Source organism: Ambystoma mexicanum, chromosome 2p (assembly GCF_040938575.1).
Source record: "Ambystoma mexicanum isolate Mex_15411 chromosome 2p, UKY_AmexF1_1, whole genome shotgun sequence".
Lineage (NCBI taxonomy): Eukaryota > Metazoa > Chordata > Amphibia > Caudata > Ambystomatidae > Ambystoma > Ambystoma mexicanum.
In genome coordinates, this window is record NC_090923.1 from 419,910,288 (window position 1) to 419,926,230 (window position 15,943).

Genomic DNA, 15,943 nt, shown 5'->3' on the forward strand with positions numbered 1-15,943 from the left:
CACCCCACCTTTCTTTTAAAAACATGACTAATGTTGAGAACATTACAACTTTGTGTCCGCTTCTCATTGCTGACCCCTCACAGTATCCACCAAACTAGCACGGAGCCACATCAAATATGTAATACTGGGAGCCTTTCGCCTACTTCATAAAGTTTTTGCATTGAGTAATGCAGCATATGTGGGCTCCCAGTGATTATGGGGGTGGAGGCTGGACCACTATGTCAGAAATCCATTTGTCAGTGGTGATCAATCAGCTTCTGCAGGCCAGAAGTTACAAAGTATCTCATTCTTTGTTGCCAGTACTTGGACCACAGCACTCAGAATGTTGACACCCACTGAAGAATTTTATCATTATAATTGGTTATGTATAACGCCCTTAATACCCAGAGGGTAATACACACAACCTGTACTGCTCCGCGCAGTCTTGCTTCCAAGGTGTGCGTTGCCCCTGAGCTACCCTCCGCAGACTAGAATGAATGTTTCATTTGAAATATGCATCCACAGCGTTCATGCTGACTATACTTTCTAACATCTTCAGCACCTGCATCCCGGCCCAGTACTGTATTAGTGTTGCAGGCTCATCCTACACTCCCAATGCAGTATGGGGGACAGGGGTGTGGTTGTTAGGAGGGCATAAATGGATCAGGATTGTGGGTACATTATAATGAGAGAGAACCCTGGGGAGTAACCAGATCAAATATTGTCTTTATAAGATCAGCGGGCAGGCGGTCTGGAATCGAAAATATCTCAACGGGATTGGTCAATATTGAAAAAAACTGGAATACGTAGATCTATGTATTTGATAAAAACAGAAGGAAAACACTGATGGCGCACCTTTTACTTTGCAGGACAAAGCCATGCCTTGTTGCAGCTTGAATAAAAAGCATTTGATCTAGTCTGCAACAACATGATGTAAAGATTTGCTTCCAATGAATTTAGCCAGCCCAACCCACATCCATTTAAGTCTATTAAGCATTTTCTTTGTGTTGGCCAGATTGATACAATGGTCCTCCATCATATAGCCTCATACAGCCACCCCCAGGGCCAGTATCAGGTAGCGGCTGCCATCCCCTAGCCACATAGGGGAAGGCTACCTTAGGGAAAGAGGACATGGCCAGATTAATCACACCTGCCATGACAACATCCCAAATGTAGTTTCCCCTTGTCCTTTACTCTTGTCGCCGATTAATGCTGCTGCTTGGAGAGTTTTGGATAGGATGAGAAACATAATAGGTTGCTATCAAATGACCTTGTTACTAACATGAATGCTTGGCCATTGTTTTAGCATTTGTGTTTTCTATTATTCAAGACAGTCAGATTATACTTGCCAGTGTGCATATTCTTCATCTCTAGTCATAAAAAACAATAAAATGCATTAACTAAATCTTACAAACCAACATATAATAGTGTAATATTGCATACTCCCTTCATTAGACCCACAATGGGCCTCATTACGACCCTGGCGGAGTGGGTTTACGCCAGCGTTATTCGCGGCGGACCCGTCCGCCCTACTACGAGTTCCCGTAGCGCCATGGAGCGTTTTCCGCCTGGTTTTTCCGGGCGGAGAAATCCATGGCGCTACGGGACCTTGTTGTTAATTACGCCACCGTATTTTACGGTGGCGCAATTAACGCCTTCCCCACTCCCATTATACCCTATGGGGCAAAAATGGGAATGGGGAAGGGTAAAATGGGGAATGGGGATTTACCGCCCCGCCAAGGTCGGCATGGGGCGGAAAATCCGCCAACCCCCATGGCGCTATCGGCAGCTTTCCGCCGTGCTCCGCGGTGCATTTAGCACCGCGATTTCCGCCAGGGTCGTAATGAGGCCCAATATGTTCTGCAAATTGCCCTTACTTGACTCATTGACCTCCTTTATAAAAACCCTAATAAATCAAGAAGTATAAATTGATCCAAAACGCAAATTTTGCATAAATTAATGGTGGCTCGGTGCACTTTAGTAGGTTTATAATATAATAACTTGATGTGTTGGTTACCAAAACATACCCAAAATCAAGTCTATGGAAAATGTATTCATAGAAAATTATAAGTGAAAAAGAATACCTCCTCACGGTTTCCTTCTGGATCCTCCACAAACACCATCACTTCCCCTTGCCCAGCACTGATTGTCTCGACAGTAAAGGTTGCAGGTTGCTTCACCATGTTTCCGGTTGGATCGATTCCTATACAAATATTGATGTTAAAGATGACTGCCAGTTTTTGAACAGTAAGTTGACCTACAAGAGTACGGCTTTCATCTTTACAGTACCAATAAAACAAAATGAAATCAACCAAACTATACATAAATATTATAATAAAAGGCAGAAGAGGAAATGATAAAAAGACGAGGACTTGGCCAAAGTACAACATGTGTGGCAGAAAGTAAGCATGCCTTATGTGTTCTGTGTGTCAGTTACAGTACAGCAAGATAAAATGTGCATTAGTAAACGAGGTGTGGTCAATCTCTGGTCAAATACAGTTGAGACAGGATGTGTGCGAGATAATGAGATTAAACAACGGAAAATGAGTTGCGAAAAGAGTAGCTGATGCACACGTCTGCCTCAAGATGCTGAAGACTGGCTCAATCAATGAGCCATGTGCCTGGGAAAAAAGTCATGCATCTTGTTGCGCAACTGAGGATTACATGTCACAGTGACTAACCTTGCATTAATTTCCAAGAAAGGTTTGATGAAAGGTGGGCTTTAGGAGTAGATTCATATTCTAAAGTCCCCATAAAAAAAATATGGTGAGGAAAGCACAACTCCAACACCAGCTTCCCAACACAAATGGCCACCCCTCCTAGCTGCGACATATGCACTGTAGCACAGGCTGTGCCGATATTCAGATTAGACTGCATAAAGGTGCTAGTGACCCGGATGGACGCGAGTAATCCAGCATTATAAGCTGGTTTTAGGAACATGACTCAACACCCACATCACACCTTTACTAACTTAACTTCACAGGCACTTCAACACTGCTGCTTCAAAACGGCATGCTTAACCTATAAAGCAGTTCAGCTGGACCCAATACCATTCAACAAGTGCAAACTCTTGTGCTTTATGCAGAAAAGAAGAGCTACACCAGGAAATCTACAGAGTCAAACAGCAGCAGGTAGTCAATCATTCTTGAGATCTACCCCAAAGAATTGAAACACTACTAACTAAACTCTTCCTGGCTCATTACTTCAACTAAGAGAGAAACTCTGACATTACACAGCTGCCTCTCCTTGCAAGTCCTTGATATTCTAGCTCTCCACCCTCAATGTATGCCATCCTAAGCATACTTCTGAACACACATCAGATAGTCTTGAGGTGCTGCCTACAGGTAGCCTCTGTTTCAAGTGCCCCAGGCGTCTAGGGTTATACCTTGATAGGCACCCCTGCCACTGAACCCAAAGATGCTGGTCAGCTCTACCAGTAGATTTTACAATGTTTCCCAACCCACAATCAAGTCTGAAGGGTTTTGCCCCCTCTGCCAAGTGTACCTCCATCACCCATCTCTGCTCAGACCCTATTCCCATTATTATACCCCATACTTTTCTTTTGTTCCAATTTGCTTTCTTTCTTTCCACTTTGAACACTCTCTGGGACTTTTAATAGTTTTACATGTATGAGTTGAAAAGGTCTCCTGCGGTACAATCCTCCCTCGGCCAAGAAGCATCTTTGGGGGAACATAAGTGTTATATAAAAAAATAAAATAAGATCCAACCATCAAAGTGAAACCCATGACTGCCATAAGGGAATTGCATATCAATTCAGGATTGGCCTTGGAGACTGGCCCGGAGGGAGTCAAGGCAGATCAGGTGAAGCCTTTAACTACCCTACAACATGGTTTCTACCAAGGCAACTTCTAACAGGGTTACATCTTTTTGGATCGCTCCCTGTTTGGGTTCCAATCCACCTTCGGAATCACTTGTCTCCTCCCAATTGTATTCCTTCTCCTGTCTGTCATTTCTACACCAACTAATATTCCATATGTGGGACAAAGACGACAAAACCTTTTCAACAAATGCCACAGAGTTGAAAATCTTGTTTTTACTTCATCGAATTATCCCTTTCTCGTATTGTTTCATATTTTACATAGTACTATTTTATTTTTCTATATCATTTTCAATTGCCATTTGTCTTGCTTTTTGTGATTCACCTAATCTAGTGTGAAACACACCAGAAACCTCATTCTTACCGATCCATGTTTTTTTAAAACTGATTTATTCTTATTCACTGTCATTCGATTACTAACAATGCGCTTTGACATTTTTGTTCAATGTTTACAAATCTCCAATTAGATTACTGAATTTTTATTTTAAATGAAGACTTATATTTGAGTGAACTTCAATTAGTACCATGATTATTCTTTCCTGTACAATTTATTAATTTGATTAATTTCTGAACTTGTGAATTTGTGATTGACAAAATCTATTAAAATGACTACAATGCAGTGAACTCATTTTCAAGAGTTTGGGATCAGATGGCAGGCATCTAGATGGGCCAATGGCAGATGGAGAAAGGGATTGATGGGGTCAGAGGCAAAAGGACACTGGGCCTTAAGGTTAGGACTTGATGGACTAGTGAGAGGTAGGCCAATGGGTGTGAATGTGGAGGGGTCTTGGGGTTGGTAGCCTGGGTTTATATGGTACGGGTCTAGTAGGGTGGAGCACTAGGTGCAGCAATAAACATCAGATATGTAGGAATAAAGACTCCGACTGTCTGAACAGAGAAATGGGAGTGGTGGCCTCAACCCATTCCTGCATGCACTTAGTCCCCCATCGCTTGAATTAAGTGAAAGTATGCATGGATAGTTTTTTGTCAATACATCAATTGTAATCTGGAAAGACCCATTTTAATGAAAGGCCATCTGTTTATTTCTGCACACATACGCTATACATACAATTACAATCAATTGTCTTACCAAACCAACACAAACTACAAGCATGCATCTACTGTTAATTGCCGTATAGCCCCTGTGGTGACGCGGACTAAATGATACACTTGGTGCAAGGTTCCTGGGTACAAAATCTGTGTTCGTTTTAGTTACCGGTTTCTAGGTGGTGGTGTGACGGGCTGGAAGGCGTCGGACAAAGGGGTGGCATAATGAACACTTCTTTATAAAATTATAATCAAAACTGCCTACCTCTACCTTTTCTAAAGGGAATTCCCTACCTAACTAAGAAAAACACAGGTGCTCGTCGTCAGGGTGGTTGTCCAAATGAAAAGGTCCTGTTCTCTGTCCAAAACTACCCAACTCTAGCTCTACCACTATATACACAAACATAAATACCACCAGGAGAAGGACTCCCTTCTCCTGGTTTGCTGGTACTCAGCTTGATGATTGGATTCAAAGGGTCTTAACTAAGACTTCATGTTCCAAAAGGATATAGAATTATCAAGAAGATATGGTCCACTGGTGAAATGTCTTAACAATATATTTGGCAACCGTTGTCGTAGTTTCTGAATCAACTTCTTATTAAGCCTTGTACTTCTTTACTGGCTCCTATGCTGGGTTCTGAGTTAACAAACTGTGGGATATAATCAGGAGTATGCCTCCAATCACCTGGTTCACTTGGATGTCTGGTAACCACTCTTCTTAAGCCTTGAGCTTCTCTCCAGGCTTCTCTCACATTTAGTTAAATAATCCTCATCCTCTTGGTTTCTGTGGTTCAATGATACTTTGACAATCTTGTAACATGTACTGGGACGAGGGAGATCTCTCCCAAGATTTATTTCACTTTGATTGACTTTGCCTCATTCCATGAAACGAGGGAGATTACTCCCGAGGCTTTTACTACAGTTACTGAGATAAGGGAGATCACTCCCAATACACTTCTCACTGACAAGGTCACTCTTGGCACTTCTCCACTAACCACTGTGATGAGGAAGATCCCTCTTAATGCTTTAGATATCCTCTCCCAAATGCCTACTGAGTCCCTCATAGTTCCCATTACCTCTTTCTTCCTGGGACCACATCGCCGGCCCTTCCTGGGATGTTGGGGCTGCTCTTCCGCATTTGTTGTCACTCTTCCCTCACTACTCACTACCCTGCATCGTTTCTGCAGGGCCTGCAGTTCAGCAGTAAGGCCACCGTTAAGGTACCAACCGGTCTACCTCACTGAGGTCAAGCCACCATTCACCAGATTATGACGTCGGCATTGGTCAGGCCTCTTTCTAGCTCCTGAGGCTTCCTCTGACCTTCAAGCCATGTCCTTTCACCCAGGGACTTGCCTCTCCGTCTTGCGTCTTAGTAAGCAGGTTTGAACTTCCCGGCAGGTGCGACTTCACACTGACTGCTCTCTGGTTTCCATGGTTCACTTTCAAGCAGTCATTTGACATTGCACTGGGGAGGATCCAGCTACCAACCATAAAAACAAAGTCTCTTGCATGTATCGATGATGCACTCTTCGGGCCTCCCCGCAGCCACCTCTTCTCAGGACTTTGGAAGGCACATGAAGAGTAGTCTGAATAACTCCTGTAATAATCTTCACAGTATTTCCATAAAACACTGAATTTGAATTCATTGGAAGAAAAGGAGGAGTGTCACAATAACATACAGTGGTAATGTCAGGGGCTTTTCTTACGGGTCTTAGGGATTTCGGGGGCTCTGGATTAGGGAGTAACCCTCTACCATGGAACGGGAGTCACCATCCCTATGAGGGAAGTCCCTCCCTGTGAGTTCCCCTCGCTTTTTACCATCCCTATGGGGAATATCTGGTAGCAATCTCATTTACCAGGCCTCACAGGGAAGGGCTCCACATGGGAAGGAGTGATGTGGTCCCACGATTTGTCACAACTGGAATAATGCCTAAATGGGTTATATTCTAAACAAGACTCTGCACGGGGGATCTTAACAGAAATGTGGGACATCTTCCAAAAATATCTAATGCCTAGTTCCTAGTCTATATATGTCTGTGTCTTCCTTGAGACACCCTGGTTTATAACAAAGTTCCAAAGTTTTTGGCCAACGAAAAAGTACAAACCCTAATCCAAGAGTCCTCTTGACCCTAGGTTGCCCTTCTCTAGTAACACAAGGCACATACGAAAAAAGTCTTAAATCTATTATTCACATGTCCATATCCAATCTAAAAACAATATCTTCTGCAAAGACTTAACTGTTCCTCACAATACGGCTCCTTCTCGCTCCAGCTTCTCTGCTTTCACAAGTTTCTTTACAATTTCACCCTGGAGTTCAGTCTCTCCATATTCTCTCTCGATAAGTTTCTCACACTTGTCATTGTCTTTTCTAGGTTTCCAACAGCCCTGTTGATTATTGGTAAATCCATTCTGGGCCTAGTCTCACCACATACCCATTCTGGGTCTTGAGGTCCCACTGGCTTCAGAATAAGTATCTGCTGGACATTGGATTAAACCTGGGGCACGCTATACCTTGTCTTACTAGCTGGCTTTCACAACAGAACTCTTCTGGACCTTACCATCGCAAGGGTTCAACAACATCTCCCTCCTGGACCTTGGCTTTGCTATTGGTTTCACAATGGGTCCCTCCTGGACCTCAACTTCACAGTGGATTCACAACTCTTGGAAATGGGCATTTCCTTCGCCTCACTCTCACCCCCCCCCCCCATTAGGGTCCTTGTCAGGCAGCTGATATTTTTCAGCACACCTGCAATGGGTCTTCCTTCTACTTTAGGGTTGCTGGTAACGGCCTCTGGCTTCAGCCTTCCGATTCATGGGAGAATAGTGCTACACACTGTCAGGATATCTTCCTCTTCCAAGTACGGATGGCTTGCACTCCGCTCCTCCCAGCTGGTTCCAGAGTATCTTCACTTTCCTCCACAACGTCTGATTTTGTTCCTTCTGGTTTTCACAATTCAATCAATCAAGGGATCATGGGTAGGCATATCTGCTTCATCCAGGAGACTCTCCACCTCCATTTTTCCCCGCTTCCTTTTACCCCACCCTGCTTTGGGCGAGTCATCAATCGCGCCCCTTATAGGTGTTCCATAATTGATGTTTGACCTCTTACAGCCAATTAGGTAATTGCATGGCAGGCTCAATACCCCTTGTTAAGGCCACTTGCATGGACCTGCGAGTGGTTAAATGAACCTGTTGTCCGACATATGGCTCGGCTCTGCATTGCTCCCAGTCTTATCTCTTCCACTGGAAAGTCGGGTGCTGCAGCGGTTAAGAGCTGTGTCTTGGTGTTTGCTCAATCGCCTGATAATAAGCTTCTTAGTTACTCTCTTTGGAGCCCATGATAAAAACCTGAGGTTCTTCACCAATACGTGAAGGCTTCTCCAGGTTTATGTCTTGGACAGTGTTATGAATGGCAACCATGTGTTAACTCCTAAGGACCTAATCTTTGCAGTGCCACACCTGTTGGGACATTACTGCATCACTGGAGGGACAGCGAGCCCCAGTAAATCCATTCCCAATCCTGCCTAAACATCCAGCGCCTTGGCTGACAAGTGGCTTGATGTTAGCCAATAATAGCATACTAAAATTGTCCAAGTGTAGCCTGCTGTTAGGCAGCTGCCTTCGAGCTAGCTTGTGGAGCCTAGCCACCAGGGAATAACTATCATACAGATTGAAGAGAGTAAATTCCTATGCTATATAATGACTAAAGCAGTACGCCGATTTTCAAAATCTGCGCTTCTACTGTTCAATTTGCTGATTGCAACAAAATTCTGTTGCTGCAAAGCAATTTCTTCCATATTCTGCCAAAGTGGGCACTGTCAGTGACCCATATATATATGTTACTTTTAAAACACCAGAGCTTGCCATGGTACTTCCTATCCTATCATAAACATGTTCTTAATCCCAAGACACCATTCGCCATCTCAACATCTGCATTATATGATTTGTTCCTCTGAAAAGCCAAACAAATACCAGCTACAAAAAAGGGACAGGTCTGACATTCTCAGAGTCTGAAGTCGCTTAGTCCAAGGCCGGGCCCAAAGGCTGGTAGAGGATGTTGCAGCTCTCTTCCTGTAGGGCCTCCAGGTAGTTCCGTCTCCGTCTCCTTTGTTCTCGTAGGTCAGTTTTGGTTCCATGTGATAATATCCCTGCAAAAATATCGCCATACAAAAATTTCGCCATATTTTTGCAGCGATATTACCCCATGGAACCTGCGGGGGACACCCATGCAACTCCCATATATTTTTAAAGGGAGCGGGAGACACCCCCGCAACTCCCCCACCCATTTACCCCATAAATTATCCCCACCAAAAATATCGCCTATGGCTGTTCCCGACGACCATATGTACGGCAATATTATTGGTGGAGATAATATTACCCGATACCTCAGTTTTGCTGGGGCAGAGATATGAATGCCCCCCATCAAAGCATCCATTTGCGTCTTATCAAGATCTCCCTCTTCTACAGGACAATGTAAACTACACAAAAGGCCTTTCATGACAAAAACCTGTTCTTCCTACAGAAGACATATTTGCAATATTCGCCAACATTGTGGGAATCAGACGATTCACCCTATGGCTCCATTCAGGATAAAACAATCAGCAGAAAACAACATGATCTTAATTTTCCCGAGCTATCAGTAAGGTCAAGAGGAATTTACAGGCCATAGCGAGTGCTGTAAAAATGTATAACATAACAAGTCTCCAAATCCTAGACCTCTGTCGTGTCTGACCTGGAAAGCGCTAAATTAGGCCACTGATATGAGGCAAATGTAACCATTCTCGCTTTATTGAAGATTATCAGCACACCAGGTTCAACTCTGTTAGCGACCGGTGAGCTTCAGTCATCTTGAGGTAGTCATGCTTTATTCTCTACCAGACAGGTTAAGAGCAGCGGTAAAAGCCCTGTGCAGCAGAGGTACACATGTGCAGCTGTGTGTTCTCTCTGCCGCTGTGAAAACAGAGATCCTGTCCATCTAATGAGGCAGAGTATGAAAATCCGATACATTAAATTTCACGTTAGAATGTGGAGATTCAAGGATTTCCTAAAACGGTCAAGTATCACGAAACAAGAGAAGGCATCAGGTGCCAGCAGAGTAGATGAGATTTACTTCTTCAGGGGCACCTCTAAGTAAATACACGCTTCCCATTTGAAAACTGAGCCAAAAAGCAAGGCCCTGCCACGGGGAGGCTCAGCACCGTTTCTGCGGTTATGTCAATGTGTATATGTGCATGACCTGGAATCCATAAGGGAACCTATCTTTTGGTACCATAACATCAATTCGAAAATATTAAAGGTACTCATTGCAATGTATAATATCTGGTTGAAAATCGAAAATCTCCTAGGAATATCATTTAAGACATTTGGATTACATTGCTGCTTGGTCAATCATTGGCTGGCCCGAGAAATTGATATATTGTTTGCTTTTAGATCAGAGCCAATCATTGGTGACATTGCTAGGTGAGATTACAGAGAGAGAGAGAGAGAGAGAGAGAGAGAGAGAGAGAGAGAGAGAGAGAGAGTATTATGTTTAAGCTCAATCAGTCTATCGGATATGAATAACATTAATGGAAAATGAAGAGGTGCCGGGATGCTAAACTGAGAATTTCAAGCTCTATATCTGTTATTCTAGAGCTATTAAGACTTTATAAGCACTGCATACTTATCTGTCAACACATTGTAAGTTATTCTTATGTAGCACACCGTGTATTTGAGTAATGAAAATATCACCATTATATTTGATGTTTTAAATGTAATTGTATATATTTTTTTAAATATATTTTACTTGAAATTTGTGATAATAAGTTAGATGTATTATGAGCTGATTTGATGTGTTTTTTTATAAAAATATGTAAAGTTAACTTATAAACTATCACATTATTAATAAATAAATACAATTGGAATGTATACAATAATTTCCTTATGAAGGCAATGCAACCTTGGGTAAAACAGGTTTCACGTTTTTAAACTCTCAACACACAAAGGACAGCTCTTGATAATTATCTTTTCTGGACAATCCGAGAGGTCTTCATCCGAAGTGCACATAGACCTTCTGTGAAATGCCATGTTATCTTTTTAGGCCAAGGCCAAGTATTTGAGTAAAATAAAATGGGTGTTTTGGATACCCTGCGTTTGAGTCCTGGCTCAGGATGTGGATTTCACTTATCTTGGTCTGAAACAGTCTGCAGAAGCTAAAGAACACAGGTGCTCATCTACTGCGCAGACTCCATAGATTTCACCAGGTCTCCCCCGCACTTAAAGACCTACACTGACTTCCGGCGAGCAGAGTGCATGCATCTCGCTCGACAGGAAGTTGGCCCTCTCTGGTCCCTGCGGGAAATGCTCAAATACACCCTCCAACTCTTTAAGGTCATCATCCTTCCTCATTATATCAATATCTGAAACTCAATGAATGGGCACATTATCGATCAGCATGGCCTCTATTTGGAACCGTTTACAAATCTGTGCACACTGGTCTGCCACACAGAGCCCCCATCCCCATAAAACAGCCATTGAGAACAATGAACACAGAAATTCACTTCGCCATCCTTTCCCAAATATGCATTTAAAACTAAAAAGGTGTGTGTGCGCTCATGTGCTTGGATGCAAGTTTGCATGATAGGAGGGCCTTCTTGGCTGTATGCCACACATTTCTTAGCATGATTGACACGCCCCTACCGTGCCTCTGCTGGCACTTGGAATGCTGCCTAAACTAGATCTCCACGCACAATAACAAAGAACCATGAGACCCCCTTGCAGAGAGGTGCACGCGTCCTTACCGCGCCCATATGCTCTGGCCTTCTTTGGATTGAGTTTGGGTTTAAGAGGTGCTCCCGGTTTCAATTTGGCTTTGGGGAACTGTGAGAGGTAGGTCATCACTGAATGCTCATCCACATCCGGGTGAATAATCTCTTCCGGGGTAATGACCTGAAAGACATAGTGCATGGGCGATCATGATCAAACATGTGTTTGCACATATACATATGTGTTCCAATGTACCACACAACACTATTTCCTTAGAAAAGGCAAAGGAGGAGAGAAACAAGTGCGGGCAGAGCATCGTACAACTCAGTCTTTAACACGGTTCTTACCTTTTTTGTCCACAAAGGCACACAGAGACACACACACACACAGTCAGAAAGACACACACACACAATAACATCCACAGAATGTTAATGTTAAAGGATATTTGTACCGCGCACTACCACCACTGGAGTGGTCCCCTGGTGCTCTGACGGCTCTGAAAAAGAGAGGGGTGGGAGGTGAGTTAGTGGGAATAAGCTGGAAAAGTGCAAGAGAGCAGTGATGGCCTGTTGGCAGCCTCGGCCCGGACGTCCATTGGCTGGGCTTGGGGTGTTTTACAGTGAGTAGTCGTCGTGTGCTGTTGTGCGGGTCTATGTGAGGTTTGTTTTGTTATTGCAGTGTAGTAACGTTTGTGCATATTGTTGTGTTGTAGGCTTGTGGTTGTGTTTATTTCGAGTTTGAGAGGTGTATGCAGAGGGGTGAAATTGTTAGCGGGTTGGTTAATTGGCCTCACGGTCTGGAAGCGAGGCGCTAAACTTCTGTATTCTCTTCAGGTGGGGTGTGTGTGCATCGCTGCGTCTGCGTTCAGATCTGGGGCTATCCCACATTCACAGTCCCTTTCCCACGTGGCATCCACTCACATTCATAAGCTTGCCCAAGTTGGAAGGAAGGACAGAAGGACACACTAAATCACACGCAAATGCCTCACTATGAATATATACATGTGACGTCCTCACAAGGTCTCTCACATTTGAAACGAGCCCCTGTTTTACTAGTGAGGACATAAAGTCAAAAGTGAGTTCTTGTTGTCACTTAACCATTCTTGTGAGCACCCATTAGACACCCCACCTACAAAAACGTCGACCCTCACTATGAGAAAAAAAAAAAAACACAGGATACCTCATGTACTATTTACCAGTGGATTCTAGGGTCGTGCACCAGCCCACATGCGAAATAAAAACTCTGCACGGGGGATCTTAGTTTTTTTATATATCCAGCACTGAATCAATGGAAATTATTGACATATCTAAATGTTGCAATAGCAGTGGGCGAGTTTACCCCGCTCATTTTATCTTCCACAACGTGGGACCAGTTCTCTTCAGCTCGTGCATCAACCCACAAGGCTTTCATATGCGTAACATTTGCACTTCACGCGTGTCACCACATTGCAGATTAATATGCATTTTATTGGGAAAGTCGTGACTATGCTTTGAACTCGGGTGACCAGACGTCCTGTTTTTTGGTGCTCTGACCCCCCCTTTCTCAAGATTAGGTTTCCATTGGAAACTGCAGTGGTCCCGGTTTTTGGTAGGCAGGAATGCACAATTACGGGTTTACGGCGCGGTATAAACAAATACGTAAAATAAATCATCTATGGTGGCAGTCAAGATGGACAAGACACATGGGTAAGCAATGAAGACAGCCATGCCAATGGTGGACACCGATGGAAGACTGCAAAACGTTCAATTATGGAAATGGAAGGACAACAAACAAATTGGCAGATGTGCAGACCAGAACATTGTGGAGGCAGACCTCAGACTAGAACGCCTGGAGGACACATCAGGGCAGGACCACAAGAGGATGCGGATGTCTCTATGTCACTGGGAAGAAGGGTATGTAAGCCTTGGGACTGCCGAACAAGTTTTTGAAAAACTGGGGTAAAAAGAAGCGAGGTGAACTCTTATTCATTGGGTCTGGCTTTGGGGGGAGTGGGTATTGTTTTGATGGTCTCATGACCTGCTTATTCAATATATGTCCTGATTTGTAGATCTTTCTTTTTTGCTGTACTCGTATTTGCTAAAATGTTTAAACTAAGAAAATGTGAAATTAATTTTAAACACAAGAAGATAAGGGGTTTCTCTGCTCGGGTTGGTGTTTAGGAGGGGTAAGGCAACTTAAAGAGCTCTGTTGAGGGCTTCCTTCATTCACGTTTCCCTCCATCCTTCTGGACTCCAGTTACAGTAACCATGTCATGAAGACTGCCTGGAACAAATAGCGGGGGCCGAGACAACCCAGGCGGGAAGAGCACGTTGGTGCTTTCAGGCCAGGAAGCCCTCTCTTGTGTAGCAGCCATTAAAGAGGAGGTTTGGTATGAGGGCATTATGAGCCCATTATTCCTCAATTTGAGCAAGGGGCTACTCTAAACGACTTGATGAATGTGTGATGGACCCTGTAAAAAAGTAAACAAACAGGAGGTAAGGGTCGTGCACAGGGGAGGGGTTCTTCCTCTGGCAGGGATTCCATTGTTTTATGTCTATGTGTTTTGGTTCTCAATAAAACATCTCTTAAATAAAAAGATTTTCTTGTTTAAAAAAATGTGGTTCATTGAAATAGTTCTATAAGCATAAACGGCCTAAATACGGCCAACAATTGTAATAGCTCTCTGGTTGTGGGCGTCCAGGCGCTAGAATAGGCGAGAAAGACCAAGCCCTTAAAACAGCTCAGCGGACTAATAACGCGACTGCAGAGATCTGTGTGTACAATGGAGGCTACAGCCACTAATCCCAGTAGATTTACTCAACGTCTCCTTTTCGCAATCTCAACAAAAGAAGTAAGTACCCTGGAACTGTGAAACATATGTTCATGAAGTCACGATGATGCAGTGTGTAGGTATCGCATTCATAATCAAGCAAACACTGAGTGCAGACCAGTCAAAACCCCTCAAGGGGCCGCCAGCCAGCAAGGGGCCTGTGGCATCCTAGGCGTGCCTGTCCCACCAGTCCCAAGACCCTGTCTGTTGGCATCTGCTGCCACACGGAGGAATCCCCATATGCAACGCGTATTCCTAAATGCACGACAGGGGTGCAGCTGCCCTAGGAATGCCCGCCTGTCCCTGCCAGACTATGTATCAGAACTGCACTGGGTCTGTGGTTGCACTCGGACAACTAAAATAAATGAACACTACAAAAAGGCAGGTAAAATCAATAGAAAGGAAACCATGAAACTCTGCCTTGCTCTTCGCATGCACTCGGTGAATTGATCTTTGCAGCATTTAATGTATTAGGAAGATCCACATGATTTCAACAGGCCTATGGAAGCAGACAGACCCACGGCGACCTGGTTTTGCCCACCGTCCCGTCCTACCTGGGGCACGCCCAACCAGTCATCGGCTTGCTGCATGGCTTCTCGGGCATTATCAACAGGCTTCTGCGAATCCCAGGACTCCCAATCAGGACACAGACCTAGAGACAGAAAGAACAAACACTTAAACTTGCTCTACTTTGCTTCCTTGTTGGCATTCCGTTTAGAGAATAAGGCACAACTAGATACACAAGAGGGTGAGCAAGCGATTACTAGTGTGAAGAGTGCACCGTCATGCAGAGCAAACCACTTCAAATCGAGTAGCAGAGAGAAATGCAACTTTATTTCAGAACGTTTGCAATGCCATGCACTTTCCCCATCACCTCCACCTGTATGGGCACCCCACGTGCAAGCATGCATTCCCGTGCACTCACCACATCCCTATGGGGAAGCATCTCAGACCCAGTACAGAGGGAGGGAGACGTGCGCATGCTTAGGAGTGGGGGAGAAGTAGGCATGCTTATGGATGGGGGAGAAGTGGGCATGATATGATAGGACATTCATAACGCGCTTAATACCCAGAGGTTTCTAAGCGCAGACCCGGGGATCAAACCTGTGGTGCTCGTGTCGTCTTGCTTCCAAGGCGAGCATGTTGCCCCTGAGCTTTCCTCCCGACAAGTTCTGGGGAGAAGTGTACATGCTTATGGGTGGAGTGTGAAGCGGGCATGCTCATGGTTAGGGGAGAAGTGGGCATGCTTATGGGTGTGGAGAAGTGGGCATGCTCAAAGGTGGGAGGCGAAGTGGTCATGTTTATGCGTGGGGAAGAAGTGGACATGCTTACGCGTGGGGGGGGAGCGGGTGTGCTTAAGGGTGGGGTGAGCCGCGGGCATGCTTAAGGGTGGGGGTGAAGTGGGCATGCTTAAGGGTGGGTATTTTTCAGAACCACACTTTTGAATACCTCCATGTTCCAGCTTTTTCTGTCATGTACGCTCCTTTGATTTCACCTCGGTTTCTACTCTGGGGTTATGTTGTACT

At 44.4% G+C, this 15,943-nt stretch overlaps 1 protein-coding gene across 4 annotated transcripts in view; it reads right to left on the reverse strand.

Annotated features, from left to right (window-relative positions):
- The window catches only part of FLNB (filamin B), a 626,251-nt gene that overhangs the window by 359,510 nt on the left and 250,798 nt on the right, over nucleotides 1–15,943 (reverse strand). For all 4 annotated transcript variants that reach the window (XM_069643780.1, XM_069643779.1, XM_069643783.1 and 1 more), the window contains exons 3-5: nucleotides 14,972–15,069; nucleotides 11,644–11,791; nucleotides 2,064–2,182 (exon numbers count right to left, since the gene is read on the reverse strand). In XM_069643780.1, the coding sequence (XP_069499881.1) occupies nucleotides 2,064–2,182; nucleotides 11,644–11,791; nucleotides 14,972–15,069 (365 nt within the window). The remainder of the gene's footprint in view (nucleotides 1–2,063; nucleotides 2,183–11,643; nucleotides 11,792–14,971; nucleotides 15,070–15,943) is intronic.